Raw genomic sequence first — 20727 nt, 5'->3', positions numbered from 1 at the left:
CGGAATATATTATTGCTGCTTGAAAAACGTCACTCAGGTGGTGTTTCTGGAGACGGTATTATTATTGATATTTAGACAGAATGTGAAAAAGCTCACACAGCTAGGCAGCAGTTGTTTGAAGAACACACTGGGCAAACAATGCCTGCAAGGTCAACGTATACACTACAGCAGTGGATACGGAATATATTATTGCTGCTTGAAAAACGTCACTCAGGTGGTGTTTCTGGAGACGGTATTATTATTGATATTTAGACAGAATGTGAAAAAGCTCACACAGCTAGGTGGCAGTTGTTTGAAGAACACACTGGGCAAACAATGCCTGCAAGGTCAATGTATACACTACAGCAGTGGATACGGAATATATTATTGCTGCTTGAAAAACGTCACTCAGGTGGTGTTTCTGGAGACGGTATTATTATTGATATTTAGACAGAATGTGAAAAAGCTCACACAGCTAGGCGGCAGTTGTTTGAAGAACACACTGGGCAAACAATGCCTGCAAGGTCAACGTATACACTACAGCAGTGGATACGGAATATATTATTGCTGCTTGGAAAACGTCACTCAGGTGGTGTTTCTGGAGACGGTATTATTATTGATATTTAGACAGAATGTGAACAAGCTCACACAGCTAGGTGGCAGTTGTTTGAAGAACACACTAGGCAAACAATGCCTGCAAGTGCACTACTATTGGTGCACTACTATGAAGAACAGCAAACAGCACTGGACACGTTAAAGAACAGTAAGATAAGTAAAATAAAAAAATATATATATGTTTATTAAAAAAAAAAATTACTCTGGTTGGTGCTGAACTACTAGGAGCAGCACACCAGTCCCACTCCCCAACACAGCTAGACTAATAGCACTGGGCTCTTATAGTAGCAAAGTAAAAAAACAAAAAAGAAAATAAAAGCAGTCCTTACAAGCACTATTGGGTTACAGGCAGCAGTCAGCAGATGAGAGATCAGCAGCAGGACAGCTGCCCACAGCAGCTACATACAGAGCACTGCAGTAGAAGGTAGATTACTAGCCAGCAAAGCTACCTAACCTAAAATGTCCCTCAAATCCCTGCAGAGTTCTGTCCCTACAATACAGAGCAGTATCAAGAAGATTACTAGCCAGCAAAGTTACTATCAACTGTCCCTCAAATCACTAAACAGCTCTCTCCCTACACTAGCTCTTCCAAGCACACACAGGCAGAATGAAAAAACGCTGCAGGGCTTCAGTTTATATATGGAAGGGGAGTGGTCCAGGGGGTGTGGGGGTGGTCCAGGAGGGAGAGCTTCCTGATTGGCTGCCATGTATCTGCTGGTCTGGGGTGAGAGGTCAAAAATAAGCGCCAGCTAAGGCGAACCCAAATTGGCGAACGTTGCGCGACCATTCGGCGGACGCGAACAGTCGATGTTCGCGCGAATTAGTTCGCGGGCGAACAGTCCGCGACATCCCTAATCAGGTGGTGCTGGGGCTTCAGATGCAATAACAATAGCAAATACATATTTTCTAGGGGCCACATTTTTTCTCATTTTGCTCATTGCTTAGGGGTGGGGCAATGAAGCAGAAACCACTTCTACACCAGAAAGTGATTCAATTCACAATTCTACAATCTATGGTTTGAGGGGGTTAACTTAAATGTTTTTAACACTGAACAGAACTTTTCCAGTGAACTTCTGTCTTCATTTGTATCTGAAAGGGCATTTTATCCTTATTCTTTGCTTGGTCCTTACCTCTCCTCGTGCAGAACAGATAACTCGTAAAAAAAAGATTCCTTTATCTCCATTATACATTTTTCGATATTTTGTTCAGTCTAGACAGAAAAAATATAGACCAACATGAAAGGAGAATTAGAAGATGTGGATAATGGACAAGGAAAGGTTAAACAAACAATTACAATTTATCTCAAAGGTCTCAGTATAATGTGCCGTTAAAGATTAGGGGCAGATTTATCAAAGTGTGAAATTAGAGCTGACCACAAAAAAAAACTTACCCACTTTCTATTTATTCCTATGGGATTTTTTGAACCATATTTATCAGCGGGTGAAAGGTAGATGTTTACTTTTTGATAAATACACTTCTAAAATGTCATATGAATAAACAGAAAGTGGGTGAGATTTTCTGGGTGAGCTCTAATTTCACACTTTGATAAATTTGCCCCTTAATGTGCCAATGCATTGCATTCTCTGTCACCTAAAACCAGAGTCAGACTAGAGCCTTGGTGGCCTACTGGGGCCACCAATTTGGCCTCCCCCCCCATTATTCACTTGATTAGAAATATGTGAATGTAACTTACATTTTGCTTTGCAGTTTCCAGAGAAATTTCTTTTTTAAAATTTGGTTTCAGTATATTTTCTCTAATACTGTTATTTTGACTCATCTTAAAAAATTTTCTCATTGCTTTCTCATTGAAAGGGCGCTGTACGTTGCCGACATACCTTAAAAAGGGAAAATTGAGGGCATTAACAATTAAGTACTCAGCTCTTCTGCTGACACACTGAACACAAATATGGTTGAGTGCTCAAACACATTCAGACAAACTGAAACATTTATCTGCTTTGACAATTGTGTTGATTTATATATATATATATATAACAAACAAGGGAAAGTTGTGCTCACCACTATTTTTTAAAACCATTAGGCGGGGGTGCAATGAGGCTGTGACCACAAAATACATATAGTCAAATACAAGAGTCCTCTGCACTCAACCCATTATCAATATATTTAAGACAGCGACATTTTGTGCATACTGCTACTAAAAAATGCCTTACCCTTTAAACAAAACAGGGATTGTTTGTCCATATATTGCAATATATTTAAGCTGGCCAACTACGTCAAAGTCATCCCATATCTGGCCAGATATGGGATGACTTTGACGTAGTTGGCCAGCTTAAATATATTGCAATATATGGACAAACAATCCCTGTTTTGTTTAAAGGGTAAGGCATTTTTTAGTAGCAGTATGCACAAAATGTCGCTGTCTTAAATATATTGATAATGGGTTGAGTGCAGAGGACTCTTGTATTTGACTATATATATATATATATATATATATATATATATATATATATGTATACATATAAAATATTTTATTATATACATATATGTGTGAGCCAAAACATTGATTCTGTGTCATGATGGAATAAAGACTTTGTTGCTTTAATCATGTTCTTTATGTTTGTGTATATATGTCCCTATGACTTTGAATCCCTACACTTCCTTATCTCCCTCGTTGTCGGGCAGATGCCCATGTATCTACTTAATTCATTTACATATTTGTGCTATTGGCCTACTGGTCTATGATCACTTCTTGCCACACTTTAACATAGTGTCTGGTAAGTTTCATCCTTTCTTTTTGGCTTCTGGTTGCTAACCCAGCTGAATGTGTTCCAGGGAGCCTGGGTAAACCATGGCCCAGTAAAGTCAATCTGCCCTACAGGGACCTGTACCTCTAGTGATAAGTCGGGGAGCAGAGACCACCTGAATTAGGCTAGCCAGTGACAGGTCAGATCCTTTCATAGTACTCTCTAGGAGAGTAAGATAGTGAGGAAGAGCAGCCAGTGCTGCAACAAGGATTTTAGTAGGGAAGCGAAGGGACCACAACTGGATAGGGAATCGAGCTTAGAATATTTCTCCCTGATCATTACACTGTATGGGATCAGGGCCACAATGAGGCATTCCATCCTAGAGGTGTAGCTTAAACTGCCCTAGCTGCATCCACATGGTGTCACAGTGCACAGTCTTTGCTTCAGCTGTCCTGGCATTCTAATAATTTGTCTGCAATTGCCTCTGTGGATTGTAAGTATATCATGTGGATCATTTGTCTTTGACAAATAAACTTGTTCTGTTTTGTTACTGAAAGAACCTCCTGGCATTCTTATTTTTATTTTTATGCACAGTAGTCTCTGGGAGTTGTAGTTCCAGTATGACCTACCTTAAATGCTTCCACTTAGCGAAGGCCCTGCCTTAAGTGTTAGAGTCAAATGTAAACCATGTTCTATTGCTTTACATTAACCCTTATGGCCTAAAAGAGTCCAAAATAGTTACAAAAGCAAACCCAATTTATACCAAGGGCATTTTCCACTTTAATGCTGATTTAGTTCAACCAACAGAGCAACAGAATTTTTTAAGTGAAAAAAACATCCAAAAGTTTGTAGATTAATTATACATCATTGCAAATTTACTGTTACAGTTTTCAAAATACCATTGTTTAATCAACACTATTTGCTACAGCCTCCATCACATACCATAATAGTGCGTCATCCAACTCATCTTCAATAGCGTTTTCGACAAACTCCAAAGTGAAGGGACGATGTTGGTCTCCTAGCACCATATTTAGGGTTTGCATCAACTGTTTCAGGATTTGTTTCTAAAACACATGGCAACAAAGTAGTTATAGTGGAAAATGCTGCAGGTCTTTTGAGGATTATTTTCACACCCTCATTACCATTTCTGCATGTCCTTCTGAGGAATAATAATAATAAATGGAAATATGTACTATATTGATATTGACAAAATATATATTTTTATAGATATTTAAAGAGTTTGTTAAAGGAGGGCAAAAGTGGAAATGAATTGAGGTGCCAGTTTGGTTGACACCCCACAGTGAGCCAAACCACTGACCTTCTTGCCCCATGCTGGTGCACCACTAACATAAAAAGAGCACCTCCACCTAATTTCTTTTCTCTCAGGTCATCCCTGTGTGTGGGCTGGATCTGGACATATGAGCAATACAGCAATTCTAGCAAGTCCTGCTGTACTGTGCATACACCCACCATCAGAGCAAGGACCCAGGCCACCTGTGATTTTTTTTTTTTATAAAATCGGTCCACTGGACTGGGGCAGAAGATAAATGTTTTTACTGACTAGGGGGTTCGCAGCACCCCTGTCCCACCAGTGATTTTACCTTTTGTTAACCTTTAAAACACTTCATTACAATAATCTTTTTTATTTTTCAACTCAAGCCTAGAAATTATTTTGAGGGGTTTAAACTATTTTTTGGGATAAGGTGGTAATGTGTGTGTGTGTAAGCTTATAGGGGCAAATTCACTAAGCACCGAAGCGCCGAACGCTAGCGTTAATTCGCTAGCGTTTGGCATTTTCGTTATGTAGCAAATTCACTAACGAATGCTGGCGTAGATTCGCTAGTGTTACTTCGCACCCTTACGCCTGGCGAATTTTCGCTACGGACGTAACTACGCAAATTCACTAACGCGCGCAGTGTTCTGAACAATAGAGTAGATAGGGATTGCTTCAAAAAAAGACAACATTTTTTCTAAGTCCCAAAAAACGCTGGCGTGTTTTCTACATTATGGGTGGCAACTTACCTATACAGTGGGCACATGTGTAGGGCAAAAAAAATTTTTATTTGATGTTTTGAAGGTTTCTAGGCATTTGTAGTGCTGATACGTATTCCTCCATTGAAATTTGAATTTGGCGCCGTATGCAAATTAACCTTCGCTAGCGTAACTTCGTTCACTTAGCGAATCAACGCTAGCGCAACTTCGCAACCTTACGCTACCCCTGTGCGCAACTTCGGATTTTAGTGAATTTGCGGAGCGCTGGCGAAACTACGCCTGGCGAAGTGTGGCGAAGTGCGGCGAAGCGCGGCGAAGTTGCGCCTGGCGCAACTACGAATCTTAGTGAATATGCCCCATAGTGTAGGATTGGCAAGTATCATAGCAAATTAACCTCTCATAGACAGCACAACTTTAACATTTTAATTTTTTTTTTAACACAAATGGATTTACAAAGGAGTAAATTAAACAAACCCAAGGTTCATACAAGAGGTTCAGGCGATACTTTAAAAAGTCAGAGAATCTTACCACATTTACACAAGTTGCAAATCATGTCAAATAAAGCCTCTGGTACTAGACACATACCTTGTATTGTTGGAGCAAGGCCTCTATTCTGGTTCTAATTTCCTTGAAAATTACTGTTTTTTTGCCTTTCAAGCCATCAAAGAAAATATTGAATAGCAACACCTACAAAAAATTGATATTTATAAATATAGATCGATCAATACAATATTTGGTTGTACATTTTTAGCTGAATTAGATACTTTGCACATATTATTAACCAATATGCTTCATAATATTAAGCAATATGCTTCAAAGTATCAAAGAATAGAATAGTGTGCTACAGTGGTCCCATTGCACAGTGAGCAACAAAATAGTGAGTAGTCAGCTCTACTGCATTGGCTTAATAAAAATGTCATTTGTAAGCTTGAGTGAATCTCCACCTGCTGATATTGTTCCCTGTATATGAGCTATAGGATCAGTATAAAAAGATAGGAAATTGGCCATGTTCATTGTCTTGAATTTACCTTTAATCCATCCAGTGAAGGATGATTATCCAGAATATGGATAGATACTATATTAGTAGTAGATACACTAGAGAGGGATGACTAGCTTAAATAACTAACATGAAATGCAATGGGGTTTAGTATCCTTGATGGGTGCTTCATCAGCACAGGGGCGCTAGTTTGTAGGGGAGAATCCATTTGTAGTCCACTTTTGAAGGGCCCTGATGATGTAGTTGAAAGCAAAGCATGAGTACTATTTATTTGTTGTAGAATAGGAGTGCCTATACTTTAATAATACAAGGTCTACTTTTAGTGATGTTGTCCCATTATGCTCTACATCCATAAAACATTGCTAGCATTCTGTTCTATGGAAAATATTGCTTAAATATTCATTTATTAGAAAATGTATATTGCTATATTTAACAAACAACTATTTCTTATGTAACCGTAACATAACAAATATCTGAATGAAAAGCATGAAACAGGAGGATGATTTAGACAAGCTGTTTGTTGACAGTGTCTTGAGATCTACTGATCACCAGCTAAAGGTCTACTGGTTGATCCCCATCTACCTTTTGGGCACCCCTATGTAGAACTATGACAGATGGATCTAACTTGTTCCTGCTAATAAAACATTATAATATTTTTCAACATTCACTGGCACAAATATAAGGGGGTCTGTACCACATTGAGCATGCACACTGTTCTGTTAAATTAAGTCAAGGGGTGAAGGAGGTAATCTGTGGTAAACAGAGCCATAAAAGTAATGAATGTAGAATGTAGTAGCTCTATATATGTGATGTATACATATTGATTTATTATTTCATAAAGGTTATGAAATATTGTTCAGTATAGAGAAAATGTTTCCCCATTATAGGATCACCATAGTAGGTCTATATATGTGATGTATAAATCTTGATTTCTTATTATGCTGTTGGCCAGGTTTCCCCCTTTAATGAGGGTGTTAAAGTTTAGGAGGTCAGCAAATATTCTAATAAAATCAGTATCAGAGTTTTTTATTAATATGTTGCAAATTAAGAATGTGCTATTTAGAAAATGTTTACCTTTTCTTTAATTATTTTCTCCTATTGAAAGAATGGTTAAAGCACATACATAATCAATTTAATCTCATGGTGTCAGAAGCAGATGTTCTGCATCTGCATTTCTTGTATGTTATGCGCTTGGAACAACTGGCCTTCAGTTTGGATTGATTGGACTCATTGTTACAGTATATGCAATGTCTACATTCCAAGTATATAAAATAATTTTAATCTGGATCTCCTGCTATCATGAATGTTGATGCTATTACCCTAGAATATTTTGGCGTATGCACAATAGGTTTCATTCTTTTAATCACAATACAATATTAAGCACACTATACATTAGGGGATCAGGATATTTTCAGGTCTTTTTCCATTGACTTCTACATGAACTCCACGGGTACTTTTTATTTGGACTTTTAGCACCCTCGGGGTTTAATAAATTCCCAAAAATTATGTATTTTTTTTCTACAAAAAATTTGGTGTCATAGAAAAAAAACCTTGGCTTTTACAAATTTTTGGCATTCAGACTTTTATAAACAACCCCCTTAATGATTTTTTGAGCTATTTTCTAGACAATTGGATGATATTGCTATAGTAAAAAATAATCAAAATACAGTTTTTTTTGTTTTGTTTGTCCATTTTTTATGCAGCTAAAGCTGACCATACATGTGCAGATAATATTTAGGCAGTGTGGCTGATTTGTACAATAATGTCTGACCATCTGGACATGTATTACCAGTGAAGGGGGTGTGTTTAGACCAATAATTTTGCAGTCATGATTGTTTGAGGATTATCCATCCTCAATCAAGTGAAGTTGGCTGGAAATGAAGAGAACCCTCATTTCTGTTTCCATTTTATTTCCTGCTATTCTGGTTGGCCCTACCACATGGAATAAATAGTATGTCCCAATTTAAGGGTAAACTAACCACTACAAATGCTGAATCTTCCATTCTGTAAAAAAGTAAAATTAATGCATTGTGTTTTATTAAATGTGAATGTTACTGGTAGCCATGGATTTTTATTCAGGATGCTCCTTCCCTGATGACTGTGTATCTAAGAATCAGATTTCAACAGCAATGGAATCAAAATTCTGCTAATACATAATTTTAGTCCAGAAAAAAAAAGATTTTCTGGATGTAACTTTGATAACTGGGCACAGTGAAAGTAAGTATGATGTTAATTTGATATTTTTCTAGCCACCATGATTTTGGCATTAAAAGTGGATTTCCGACAAGAACGTTCCTTAGACAGGAAGAGCAGCAATAACTTAAAGTGATACTGACACTAAAAAAATGATTATTCAAAATATTAATGTACATCAAAAGTTGATCATTTTCACTGATAGGGATGCTTTTGTAAATAATTGTTACTTGAAGTTCCTAAACCTGACTGTTTTGCCAACCTGACTGTCCCATCTCAACATGTCAGTTAGAGTTTCTAATGCTAACAGACTGCTGAAGCTCAAATATGGTAGCCCCCTCAGATACAGTAGGAACATGAGCATGGGTAATGTAAAGGCGTCTGTAAATACTTTTCTGGCAAAATTATAAATAGCATGCAAAGACAATATTATGATAGATGTAAAAAAAAATGTTTAATTCCTGGTGTCAGTATCTCTTTAAGAGGGCAAGTCAATTTGCATGTTTATTAATAAGAAGAATGTCTTAAACCAAATATCACCTTGTACACGGGATTTTTGCCAGCAAAGTAAGGATTAAAAACCCCAAGGTATTGTATTCTGTCCTTATTAATCATCCAGTCCTTTTTTGCTTGTTCAACAGTTGTTTTTAAGACAGCTTCCATCTGCAACACAAAGCATGTTAGTTATCTTAAGAAGTGAATAATACCATTTAAATAAGATGTGATATTTTAGGAACAGGCAGCTGGGGGGGGCACATTTTCACTACAAATTACATACAGGCTGAGGGGTGTAGCTCTTTCACCAATTAGATAAGCACACAGTGTATCAATTTAATTGTAAGATCATGGGAACAGCGAAACATCATAAGGAGACTGTCTGCTAAAAGAGTTTATTTGCCTTTAAATTTCAACTCCTTTCCTCAATATAATTATAACCCATTTCCAAAAAAGTTGTAACGCTGTGTAAAATGTAAGTTAAAAGGAATGTGATGATTTGCATATAGTTTAAACCCACATTGAACAAGTCTTTCCAGGAACTTCTTCCCCAGGAGGCACTTCCACGTCCTACTGACCTCTCTGAGCAAACTGCTTCTTGGCCATGTGACCTCCACCCCCCCCCCAAGCCTGCACTTTCCAGTATTTTCAGAGCCCTTTTCACAAGGGCATGTTTCCCATTGTATTTCATCACCTCCTCTTTTGACAATACTCTGTAACCATTTGGGAACTGAGAAATGCTGTAGTTTTGAAAAATAAAACCATATCCCATTCCTGTCTGATGGGATTTTAGCTGCACAGTTAGGAATGGTTGACAGGTCTAGACTGTAGGGAGGTCAGTTTAGCACCTGGACTCTTTTAGTAAAGAGCCATGCAGTTGTAATATATGCAGAATGTAGTGATGGGCGAATTTATTCGCCAGGCGCGAATTTGCGGCGAATTTGCGCGATTCGCGCCCAGCGAATAAATTCGCCAAACGCCCGCGAAAATTCGTGGTAAAAATTCGCCAAAAAAACGGGCGCCGGCGTCAAAAATGGGCGCCGGCGCCGTTTCGCGAATTTCGCAAATTCGCCCATCACTAGCAGAATGTATTCTTCTCTTTAGCCTGGAGAATGCAACATCTATGATTTCTAAAAGAGAATTTCATATTTTGAATCATCAGACCAGAGCACACTTCCGCTTTGCCTCATTCCATCTTAAATGAGCTTGAGCCCAAAGAAGGAAGTGATGTTTCTGGATTATGCTGATATATGATTTTATCTTTGTATTGTAGAGTTTTAACTTGCAGTTATGGATGAAGTGCCACCTGAAGCCATGAGGATCATCCATGGCTTTTGGAGATTTCTCTGCATTCTCTGAATCTTTTAATTTACATATATACTGTAGATCCCTACATTCTTTACAATTTTACAATGAGGAACATTATTCTTTAATTGTTGCAATATTTGCCCATGCAGTGTTCCACAAAGTGGTGTACCTTTTCCATATTCAATGTGGGACCCAGCCTCCTATTAGCTGAGTGTAGATTATTACTGATATAACGATGCCAAACAAGATGTGATGTATCTTGGCTACAACGGCCCATTCTCTGTTCTGCCCTGTCTCACCCCTGTTGTGCTCACTGCTCTACTGCTTCAGATGATATTGGAGGAATGTGGGTAACAATTCTATACATTTTAATGGAGCAAATACGTTAGATTTCAGGCTGAAATTACTTGCAGCAGGTGTTGATGTCAGCATACCGTAATCCAATCCATGCCTCTGTAGTACTGTCTAGCCAACAGGTTATAAAGTCTTTAGATATTTAGATGTTCAATAGGTAACATGGAATAGGGAAGCCGTCATTTCTTCTTCATAAACTGCCACATTTTTTCATTCTTGACCAAAACATCAGTACTTTTTTCCCCACTGACCCATAGAATATTAAAAAGGTTTAAAAAAAATCCTCACCCTTATTCTTCCATCATGGAAGCTACCCAACTGTTATATTTTTATATACTGTATTGTTAGCATAGCATGTCCATGTTTGGTAATATGTGAAAACAAAATGCATAAAAAATTCCAATAATTACAAAACACCATTTCATATTTATATACCCACCTTAGTATTTACAACTTCACTGATCAACTGTTCAATGCGCCATTTACACTTTATCAATAGTTCCTCACTATTTCGGTTAATTTCATCTTCCAGGGTGCTTTTTAGTCTGAAACAGCCAAATAAAGCATTTAATTATTTGTTGCCTATAATTTTTATCCAGCCCTTTTGCAAAAACCTGCAAACATCTGGGTTCCACTCTCTCCCAATTTACCTTCAGTACATCTCTCCACTGTGCATTTCTGCTCCTTAATCCAATAGGCTATTTCCACTCTAACCCCAAGTTCAGGGTTGCCAACTTTTATTATCAATGATACTTGAAAAATGCCTCAGGCGTAGTTTTGTTAAAATCCATCCAACTATGTCTTAGGCATATTTCACAAACAATATTAATGAAAGGGATGAGTTGGCAACCCTTCCTAAATGATCTTGTCTTCTACAAGTCTCCTAACTAGGTGATTGCCTATTCCTCTGCTGAAAGTTTTTTTCACACTTATAGGGGCAAATTTACTAAAGGGCGAAGTGACTAACGTGGGCGAAAATTCGCCAGCGTAATGTCATTTCGGTACTTCGCCGATTTACTAATGGTCACTGGCGTGACTTCACTAGTGAAGGAGACTCTAGCGGTACTTCACTCCATAACTCCTGGTGCATTTGTGCTCTTGCGAATGGACGTAACTACGCAAATTCAGTAAGATGTGGATTTTACTGAACGTTACCTCTTATGCCAGACTTGCCTTTGCCACCTCAGACCAGGCAAAGTGCAATAGAGTAGATAGGAGTTCCTAAAAAAATAGTTGAAAATTTTTCAAACACTAGTGTCTTTTCCTTTTTCAGGGTGATAGGCTGAAAAATAGCGTAAATTTTTTTTTTAGGTAACCGGCTTCCCTCGTAAATTTCCTTACATATGGCACATAAACTATACACTGGGCTCATGTGTAGGGCAATATAACAACTCTATTTTATTTTATAAAAGTTTCCCGTTCTTGTGTAGTGTAATGTATTTGCTGCAACATATATGTCCATTGAACTTTAAATTCCCACCGTATGCAAATTAGACAAAGGTAGCGCAACTTCATTTCGCTTGGCGCAGTAACGCTATAGCAACTTCGCCAGCATTCGGCTATAGCAACTTCGGATTTTAGTGAATTAGCATGTCCTGGCGAATCTACGCCTGGCGAAGTGTTGCACTGTGAGCGAAACCGTCGCTGGCGAATTTTCGGAGGTTAGTGCATTTGCCTCATAGAGTCTTTGGGTGTGATTATGCACTTCTACAGTATATGTGTACAAATTAAATTAAATTCATTCAAACTCTTCAGACTTTATACAAAGTGAATATGGTCTCCATGATACTTACTCCCTTCTAGTTAACACACGTAGTACTGTTCTTGTTGCTTCTCTAATGCCTTCTGAATTGTCACACAGCTCTTGACAAAGATGTGAAAACTGGTTTCTTATCTAGAATAAAAAGATATTTTAGGTACATTTCGATTTTATTTATTAATACATTTATTAAAGACCAAAAAGACAATTCTGCAGATTCAATTCAGAGAGCAAAAGGTTTATCACTTGAAAACTCAAGGACGAGATTCAATTCCAGGAGAAAAAACTTTTCTCCTAATTCAGTTCCAGTTTTTTTCCCATAGACTTCAATTGAGTTTTCACATGATAAACTGTGAGATAAGTTTCTTCTGAATTGCATCTCAAATTGAATCTCGTTGAGTTTTCATGTGATAACGCTTTTCTCTCTGAATTGAATCTGGCCGATTATCTGATAAAGAGGAAATTTCTAGTAGCTCTTTTTAATTCTGAATAGTATACTAAGTGGTAGTCATGGAAATTGTGATTTGTAAGCTTAGCAGGCACAAATGCAAAAAAGCACAGGGGAACCAGTTGATTTATTATATATGGACTAAAAATGCATGCAAGTGCCAAGACTAAGGGATCTATTTATCATGCCGTGTAAAAGGTGGAGTAAAATATTACCAGTGATGTTGCCCATAGCAACCAATCAAATATTTGCTTTTGTTTTTCACTGTTGAAATCTAATTGCAGATTGGTTGCTCTGGGCAACATCACTGGTAATGCTTCACATCACTTTGAATAAATAGGTCCCTAATCTCTATTACTCTGAGGCACAAGACACAAGAGGCTTAGGGGCAAATTCACTAAGATGCGAAGTTGCGCCAGGCGCAACTTTGCCGCACTTCGCCACACTTCGCCAGGCGTAGTTTGGCCAGGGCTCCGCAAATTCACTAAAATCCGAAGTTGCGCACAGGGGTAGCGTAAGGTTGCAAAGTTGCGCTAGCGTTGATTCGCTATATAAAGCGAAGTTGCGCTAGCGAAGGCTAATTTGCATACGGCGCGAAATTCAAATTTCAATGGAGGAACACGTATCTGCACTACAAATGCCTAGAAAACCTTCAAATCAGCAAATAAATTTTTTATTTTGCCCTACACATGTGCCCACTGTCTAGGTTAGTTGCCATGAGTCAGGAAATGTAGGGGGGAGGAAGGGGAGCCCCAAAAATTTTTCGATCTTTTTCAGCCTATCACCCATCATGTAGAAAACACACCAGCGTTTTTTGGGACTTAGAAAAAAAATTGACTTTTTTTTTAAACAATCCCTATCTACTCTATTGCGCTTCGCCAGGTCTGAGGTGGCGAAGGAAGTCTAGCGTAAAAGGGTGCGTTCAGTACACTGTGCAAGTTAGTGAATTTGTGTAGTTTCGTCGCTAGCGAAGATTCGCCTGGCGTAAGGTTGCGAAGTAACACTAGCGAAACTACGCCAGCGTTCGTTAGTGAATTTGCGCAGTAGCGAAAATGCCAAACGCTAGCGAATTAACGCTAGCGTTCGGCGCCTCGCGCCTTAGTGAATTTGCCACTTAGTTTCAAAGTAACTGTGTAGTTTAACCTGCTCAGTGTGCTCTTTCTACACCTGTGCAACTGAGTGCAATTAAAATGTCTAACACTCATGACCCACCTACGTGTTACCTAAATTGACACTGATGCCACTGACAAGGATTTTTTTTAGTATAGTTAAAACCTAAGGATGCAAATAATATTTTGCTGAAACTTTCATCTGATGCAGTAATGCTGAAATTATTGGAAAAACATTACTTTGTGTCTGTATGGGAGGGGCAGACATTTGAACTAAAACTAAGTGAAAGAATAAGAATTATTGGAAAAGCATTACTTTGTGTCTGTATGGGGGGGCACAGACATTTGAACTATAACTAAGTGAAAGAATAAGGATAAACTTAGTGTCTGCCATTTCCTGAATCAAAGGAAATCTACTATATGTAATGTTAGGGTTGGTAATGGCAGTTGTTAGCTAGCAGATGTATTGAATGTACCTTTTTGTTTTAAGCTATGCCTTTATTATTGCTGCATACACACATTTACAAATGCAATATTAGGGAATTTAAATGCTGAAGAACAACAAAGATGCTAGCATAAAGATGTTGCAGATATCCATCCATGTGTATCATGTATATGGAGTGGAAACTACCTGCATGGATACAGTTTCCATATGGTAGAGCAGTAAACGTATTGGGATAGTCCAGTAATGTTGGGTGGGTGACTGACCCTCCCCAGAGGAGCCCAGATCCTGAGGAACCCAGGCCAAGAGCTAATTATGGTTAGTTTGGGGAGTATATCTATTTGCCTCCATAGATGTCACTGGAAAACAAGCCTGAAGGTTATTTAAGCTGACATTTGGGGTGTTCTTGGAATTATGGCCTCTACTCCTAGGCCCTGGTACCTGGGTGGTTTAGTATTCCCCATTGGCTCATATTATGTATCTGTTATACTTTAATATATTGATTGGGAAGTTCTGTCTCTTTCTCTTTAGTTTCCACCTGCCTTACAGGTTGGAGGTCTGCTTGGGTTCAACAAGGCCCCAGTAAAGTATTCTGCCATAAAGAGACAACCCCTTTAGAGAGTCACAGAACAGGGAGCATCTGATTGAGGTTAGACAGCAATAGGATAGCAACTATCATAGCACATTCTAGGAATGTGAGATGTGCTCCAACTTTAAAGGTGTAGCTGGATGTAGCTCTCCCTTAGGCATAACTGGCCTTAAAATGAAGGGACCACAGTAAGAAAAGGGATTAAGGTTTTGTATTTTTCCCTGAAAATGTCAGCAAACCACTTAAAGGCCTTAAAGGTGCATCTTACAACCTGCCAGACATCTCCACAGTGGTGTCATTGCCTTGTTCTGTATTTGAATCTTGCTGCCGCTTATCTACCTCATTGATCTGCTGTGAGTAGAAGCCTGTGGTGCTTCCTAAATTAACCTTTTTGCTCATGTTTAAGAAACTCTGGCATCCTTAATCGAATTGCAGCAGCATAAAGGTGTAGTCCTCCTCAACATAGCTAGGGACCAAATGATACGTAGCAATATACTGCTAAACTAAGCTAGCATTTACTGACAGGGCCAAGATAGAAATACAAAACTGAACAGCCTAAAATACACTGCCTTTGTATAAAAAAAATGGTACAGAAAATAATAAGAGTATGTTACCTTTTCAGTGGTTGATTGTTGTCTTGATGAAACAAAGGAATCAATTATAGTTATGAGATTGCTGATGCCAGTATACTGCAAAAATGCTTCATTTTCCTGAAAGACCCTATATTCTTTCCCCTGTGTAAAAGACAAATGAAGAAAACAATTAGGGAGTTATTTATCAAAGTCCGAATTTATCTAAATATTTTCTGGAAAAAAAAACTCAGACCTTAGGCTTATTTATTAATACATTTTCCCGAAAATTTTGTTTGCAGGAAAAGATCAGAAAAAATTGTGAAAAATTAGATTTTCACGATTCTTTCGGATTTTTCATCCGATTTTTACTATTTTTTTTGATTTTTCAACCGAAAACTCTGAATTTTGCCAGAAAACTTCTGGGTATTGCCAAAAACCCAGCGCACATCAACAAATCATTGGGACTTCTCTCATTGACTTATATGCAACCTCCACAGGTCTAAGATGCCGGATTTTCAGATTCTGACTTTTCCCATCCTCTGGGTTTAATAAATTCCAAAAAAAATTGTGATTTTTTTAAAAGTCCGATTTTATAAAAAAAATCTTTGCATTCGGAGTTTAGTAAATAACCATCTTACTGTTGCAGTTCTACCATGGATAGCCACTTTAGTTAAAAAACATGTGCACAAGCTAAAGCTATGGCCGCTTAGCAACTGTCCAAAATGTAACCAAAGTGACGCACATATGTTTCATGCCCTTTAGAATTAAGAAATAAGTAAAAACCTATATCCCAATAACCCCCAAATGGGCCAGCTTGGGCCTTACAACACGGCATTCATCCAGACTAACTACTAGGGGCAGCAAAAGGCTTCTAATCATTATCTCAGCAGTAACAAAGAAGACCATATTTCAAGATTGAATTAAACCACAACCTTCGTCCATATCTCTTTTCATTTCACACCTGTCCCAATTATTTACCATGGACTGGACTGAAGCCTCTTTGCAGAAATAAATACAAGTTAAAGATTTTTTTTTGAAACATGGGAGAGTTACATTGCAGCTCCATGTGTTGCCGTTATTACTCTCTGCAATGAATCATATATACAACATATTTCAATTAACAATAATAAGGAAGATCTGGTACCTTATCTGCAGGTTGTGCAAGAATTGAAGTGTGCAATACAGGTAATATATAGGCTGTAATGATGCTTGCCTCTAACTCCTTCTTTTTTGAGTCCTATAAAAGAACAAAGGTAAGTATTTATTTAGTTTTAATATTATTGAAAAGAGGACCAGAAGCAGGGTTATTGGATCCCTGGATACCTAGGAATGACTCTAGATACAGATGGTTCCCACCAGGTTCATTGAATGTTTTAACATTTGTGTTTGTGTGTGCCAAATAACGTTTCACACTGTGGACCATAAGTAATTAAGCTACAGCCGCAAGAACTTGGGTTTTACATCTCATCTTGTCCTGTAGAATGATCTGCGTATCACACTGTTTCTAATGCTGTAGATTACTGGCAGTTGCTTTGCCTTTATATTACAAAATGGAGGAGGTGTCTGTTAGCTTAAAGGGATTCTGTCATGATTTTTATGATGTCGTTTTTGTTTCTAAATTACACTGTTTACACTGCAAATAATGCACTCTACAAAATAAAATGTCATTCCTGAACCAGCAAGTGTATTTTTTGAAATTAATACTGTAGGGGCCTTAAGGGTTAAATTTCCCCTTTTCAGTCAGAGCCTCATGGTATATACAGGGAGCCCTTGTGATTGGTGCAGCATGGCTGATCCCAAAGACAGCCACGAGGTGTCGCTGTGCACCAATATAAAGGGAGATTGGCATGTGCTCACACATCCATTTTGATTTGGATCTTGATTTGGATGCAGGATAGATTGATCGTCGGCTGGGGTGCTGCAGTAGCAGACCTCAGGCTATAGAGACACACCCTATTGCTGCTATGCCCTGTGTGGTCTCAGGAATAACTGGACCCTGATGTTCTGGAAGATTGATGCCAGACACTGGACTTTAAAGGCTCGTGCTGTAGACAGTACTGGGAGCTACAGTTCAGCAAATGGATCAAGCAAGTGATGTGCTCGACTGGGAGAGTCTGGAGCCTATAAAGAATCTTCATCGCTGTGGATGCCTGTCAGCTCTGTTTGAGACTACCCATCTGTGTGACTCCTTGGAGTTAGTGTTAAGGTGGCCATACAAGGAGAGATCCGCTCCTTTGGCGATGTCGCCAAACGAGCGGATCTCTCCCCGATATGCCCACCTTGAGGTGGGCAATATCGGGCTGATCCGATCGTGGGCCCTAGGGCCCAACGATGGGATCCTAACGGTGGCTTTAAGGGCGGTCGGATCGCGGGACCACATCAACGAACAGATGCGGCCGCGATCCAACGGGATTTTTAGTCCCATCCGATCTCGATCGGGGAAGCCCGTCGGGGGGCCCCATACACGGGCCAATAAGCTGCCGACTCGGTCTGTTGGCAGCTTTTATCGGCCCGTGTATGGCCACCTTTACCTGAGGGAAGGGGTAGGAAAGGATGAGGATCCAGCGATCTCCTGTTTGGAGAAACAGGCTGTTTGTGTGCCTGCCACATGGGAGCAAATACTTTCCATTGGAAAAGGTATTTGGGCAGGTAGCGCTACCTAGGACTGATACTCTTTTGGGGAAAATGGAGTTGCAGGACTTTTCCTGGCACGGAATTAGCAGAACTGGAGAGCAACAAGTTCCTAGGGTAGTGGGTCATGCTTTGAATGCATTTATGTGTATAATGTCACAGTTTACTTCCCATTTAAAATTACACTTCTTTGTATAAAGTTTATATTTTTATATAATAAAGTGTGTGTGTGTGTGTGTGAATGTTTTCCTAATGGGACTATCCGCAGGTGTATTCCCGGATCCCATTAGGGGGAGGCACTGCCAGAGAAGAGTTTCCCAGTACCTTTCACTTAGCAAAGGGGACTCAGGACCTGCATCGGTAAGAATTACTGTATGTGATGTATCACCTTGGCACCAGGGGGGTGGCCAAAAATGGATTACAATACTATTGGTGTGTAGGCGCCATCTCAGGCCAATTTGCCTGGTCATTTGCTTTCAGAAAGATCCAACACTTTAGGATGGAACTGCTTTCTGGCAGGCTGTTGTTTCTCCTACTTAATGTAAATGAATGCCTAACAACAGAACAATGGGAAGGTAACGAGATAGCAGCTCCCTAACACAAGATAACAGCTGCCTGGTAGATCTCAAAACAGCACTCAATAGTAAAGTCCAGGTCCCACTGCAACACATTCAGTTAAATTGAGTAGGAGAAACAACAGCCTGCCAGAAAGCAGTTCCATCCTAACATTCTAGCTCTTTTCATAAAAATTATGACAGAACCCCTTTAAATATAAAAAAAATCAGTTTGCTCTTTTGAGAAATGGATTTCAGTGCAGAATTCTGCTGGAGCAGCACTATTAACTGATGTATTTTGAGAGAAAAAACTTTTTTCCCATGACAGTATCCCTTTAATCATAAATATACCCTAAAATACTTCCCCATACTTAACTTTGTATTTGATACTGTCTGTCCTATACAGTAGCTTAGTATATTCTATTAAAATTTGTTAACACGTTTACATTATTAGCTCTTAAAGAATACAGCTGTATAATACAGTACTACAATAATATTTTAATTTATCCTACCATCATGTCTTCCATCCTGAGAATTTTGCTGATATATTTCAACTCTTCTGTTCTTTTTTTCCTTTCTTCTTTTTCCAATTTTTTAATATTTTCTGTGTCATGTTTTCCAAATTGCCACCTTTGGTTCTGGCAAAATTGTAAATACAATATAATTACTGAATACTATAATATACTTTTATGCTCTCTGAGAACCTAAAGATATTAAAACTACTGTTGGGAGTAGTTGAATGCCACAATTGGCTCCCTAAATCCAGAACTAGTGCTACATTCTTGATCACGGCTCAGTCTTCAACCTACAGCATCCACCTTTTGGCTTTCGCAAGGAGCACTCAGCTACTCAGATGCCGCCAGGCAGAAGTTCTGGACAAGCAAAGGGGTCAGATCGTACACTGTAGTTTGAATGGAAGGTATATCAGCTACCGAATACATGCAGGTTCAAACAAGCAAGGGATCGGTCCGGGCAGAATTCAAGAGGTAGTCAGACAGGCAAGGCGTCGGTTCAGGCAGAGTTCAAGCAGTAGTCAGGCAAGCAAAGGGTCGGTCCAGGCAGAGTTCATACACGGTCAAATCAAGCAGAGTTGAGTTCAGGCAGCGTTCAAGCGATAATCAGACAGGCAAGGATCAAAACAGGAGATTACAGACAGAATAAGCACACCCAGGTACTATAATAATGACCTAACAATGGGCAATGAGTTTTGGCCCAAGGCCCCTTTAAATATTCAAACTTCGCACTAAAACGCAATGACATCATTACGCTTGGCGCATAAAACCCGGAAGAGCACACCCACGCGCACACCGGAGGGGAGAGGATCAATGTGTGCATTTATAGTGAAAAAAGTGCCCCCTGTTCTAAAATATAAGGATATTAGTCACCAAGTGGTACCATGATCATGACCATATGAAAGCATGAGCCCAAATGTGGTAACATGAGGCCAAATGCTGACTGCTTTTATACAGGTAATGTAACTCCAAGGTGACTTCTAATATCCTCTTATTTTACAATAGGGGTACACTATTTATTATAATACACAAGTTTCAGTGAGTCATGTGACAGAAATTACATCACATGATGATGTCACTATACACTAATTATAACTGATGACATAACTAAGTACCATTTATAAGGAGTACAGGATATTCATGGCTTTTGTGTATTATATGCATCTAGACATGGTCATACCTTTTCTGGATATGCAAGGAGCATGAGTTTATGATTGCAGGGGTTTTCTTTCCAGGATTTTACAAAATCACTGCTAGACAGCATATCCTTCACTTCTTTTTCAGCAATCTTAAAAGCAAAATCACTGATAACAATGACTGCATCCACCTGAAGAAAAAATAAATATATGTATATACCAGTTATGCAGATTATAGTTTCACATATATATCTACCATTACTATTTATTCAACATTCTCCCCATTTAAAAGCATAATCTTATTTCAGTTTATCACTGAAAACACACCTATATATAAGGA

At 38.8% G+C, this 20727-nt stretch overlaps 1 protein-coding gene across 2 annotated transcripts in view; it reads right to left on the bottom strand.

The window, feature by feature from the left end:
- The window catches only part of LOC108698045, a 62375-nt gene that overhangs the window by 15222 nt on the left and 26426 nt on the right, over nucleotides 1-20727 (bottom strand). For both annotated transcript variants that reach the window (XM_041588166.1, XM_041588160.1), the window contains exons 11-21: nucleotides 20432-20578; nucleotides 19252-19377; nucleotides 16699-16791; nucleotides 15597-15716; nucleotides 12429-12529; nucleotides 11075-11180; nucleotides 9019-9141; nucleotides 5874-5975; nucleotides 4239-4360; nucleotides 2288-2429; nucleotides 1725-1804 (exon numbers count right to left, since the gene is read on the bottom strand). In XM_041588166.1, coding sequence (XP_041444100.1) covers nucleotides 1725-1804; nucleotides 2288-2429; nucleotides 4239-4360; nucleotides 5874-5975; nucleotides 9019-9141; nucleotides 11075-11180; nucleotides 12429-12529; nucleotides 15597-15716; nucleotides 16699-16791; nucleotides 19252-19377; nucleotides 20432-20578 — 1262 coding nt within the window. The remainder of the gene's footprint in view (nucleotides 1-1724; nucleotides 1805-2287; nucleotides 2430-4238; nucleotides 4361-5873; nucleotides 5976-9018; nucleotides 9142-11074; nucleotides 11181-12428; nucleotides 12530-15596; nucleotides 15717-16698; nucleotides 16792-19251; nucleotides 19378-20431; nucleotides 20579-20727) is intronic.

Source organism: Xenopus laevis, chromosome 1L (assembly GCF_017654675.1).
Source record: "Xenopus laevis strain J_2021 chromosome 1L, Xenopus_laevis_v10.1, whole genome shotgun sequence".
Taxonomy (NCBI): Eukaryota; Metazoa; Chordata; class Amphibia; order Anura; family Pipidae; genus Xenopus; species Xenopus laevis.
This window is presented reverse-complemented; position numbering and strand designations above follow the sequence as displayed.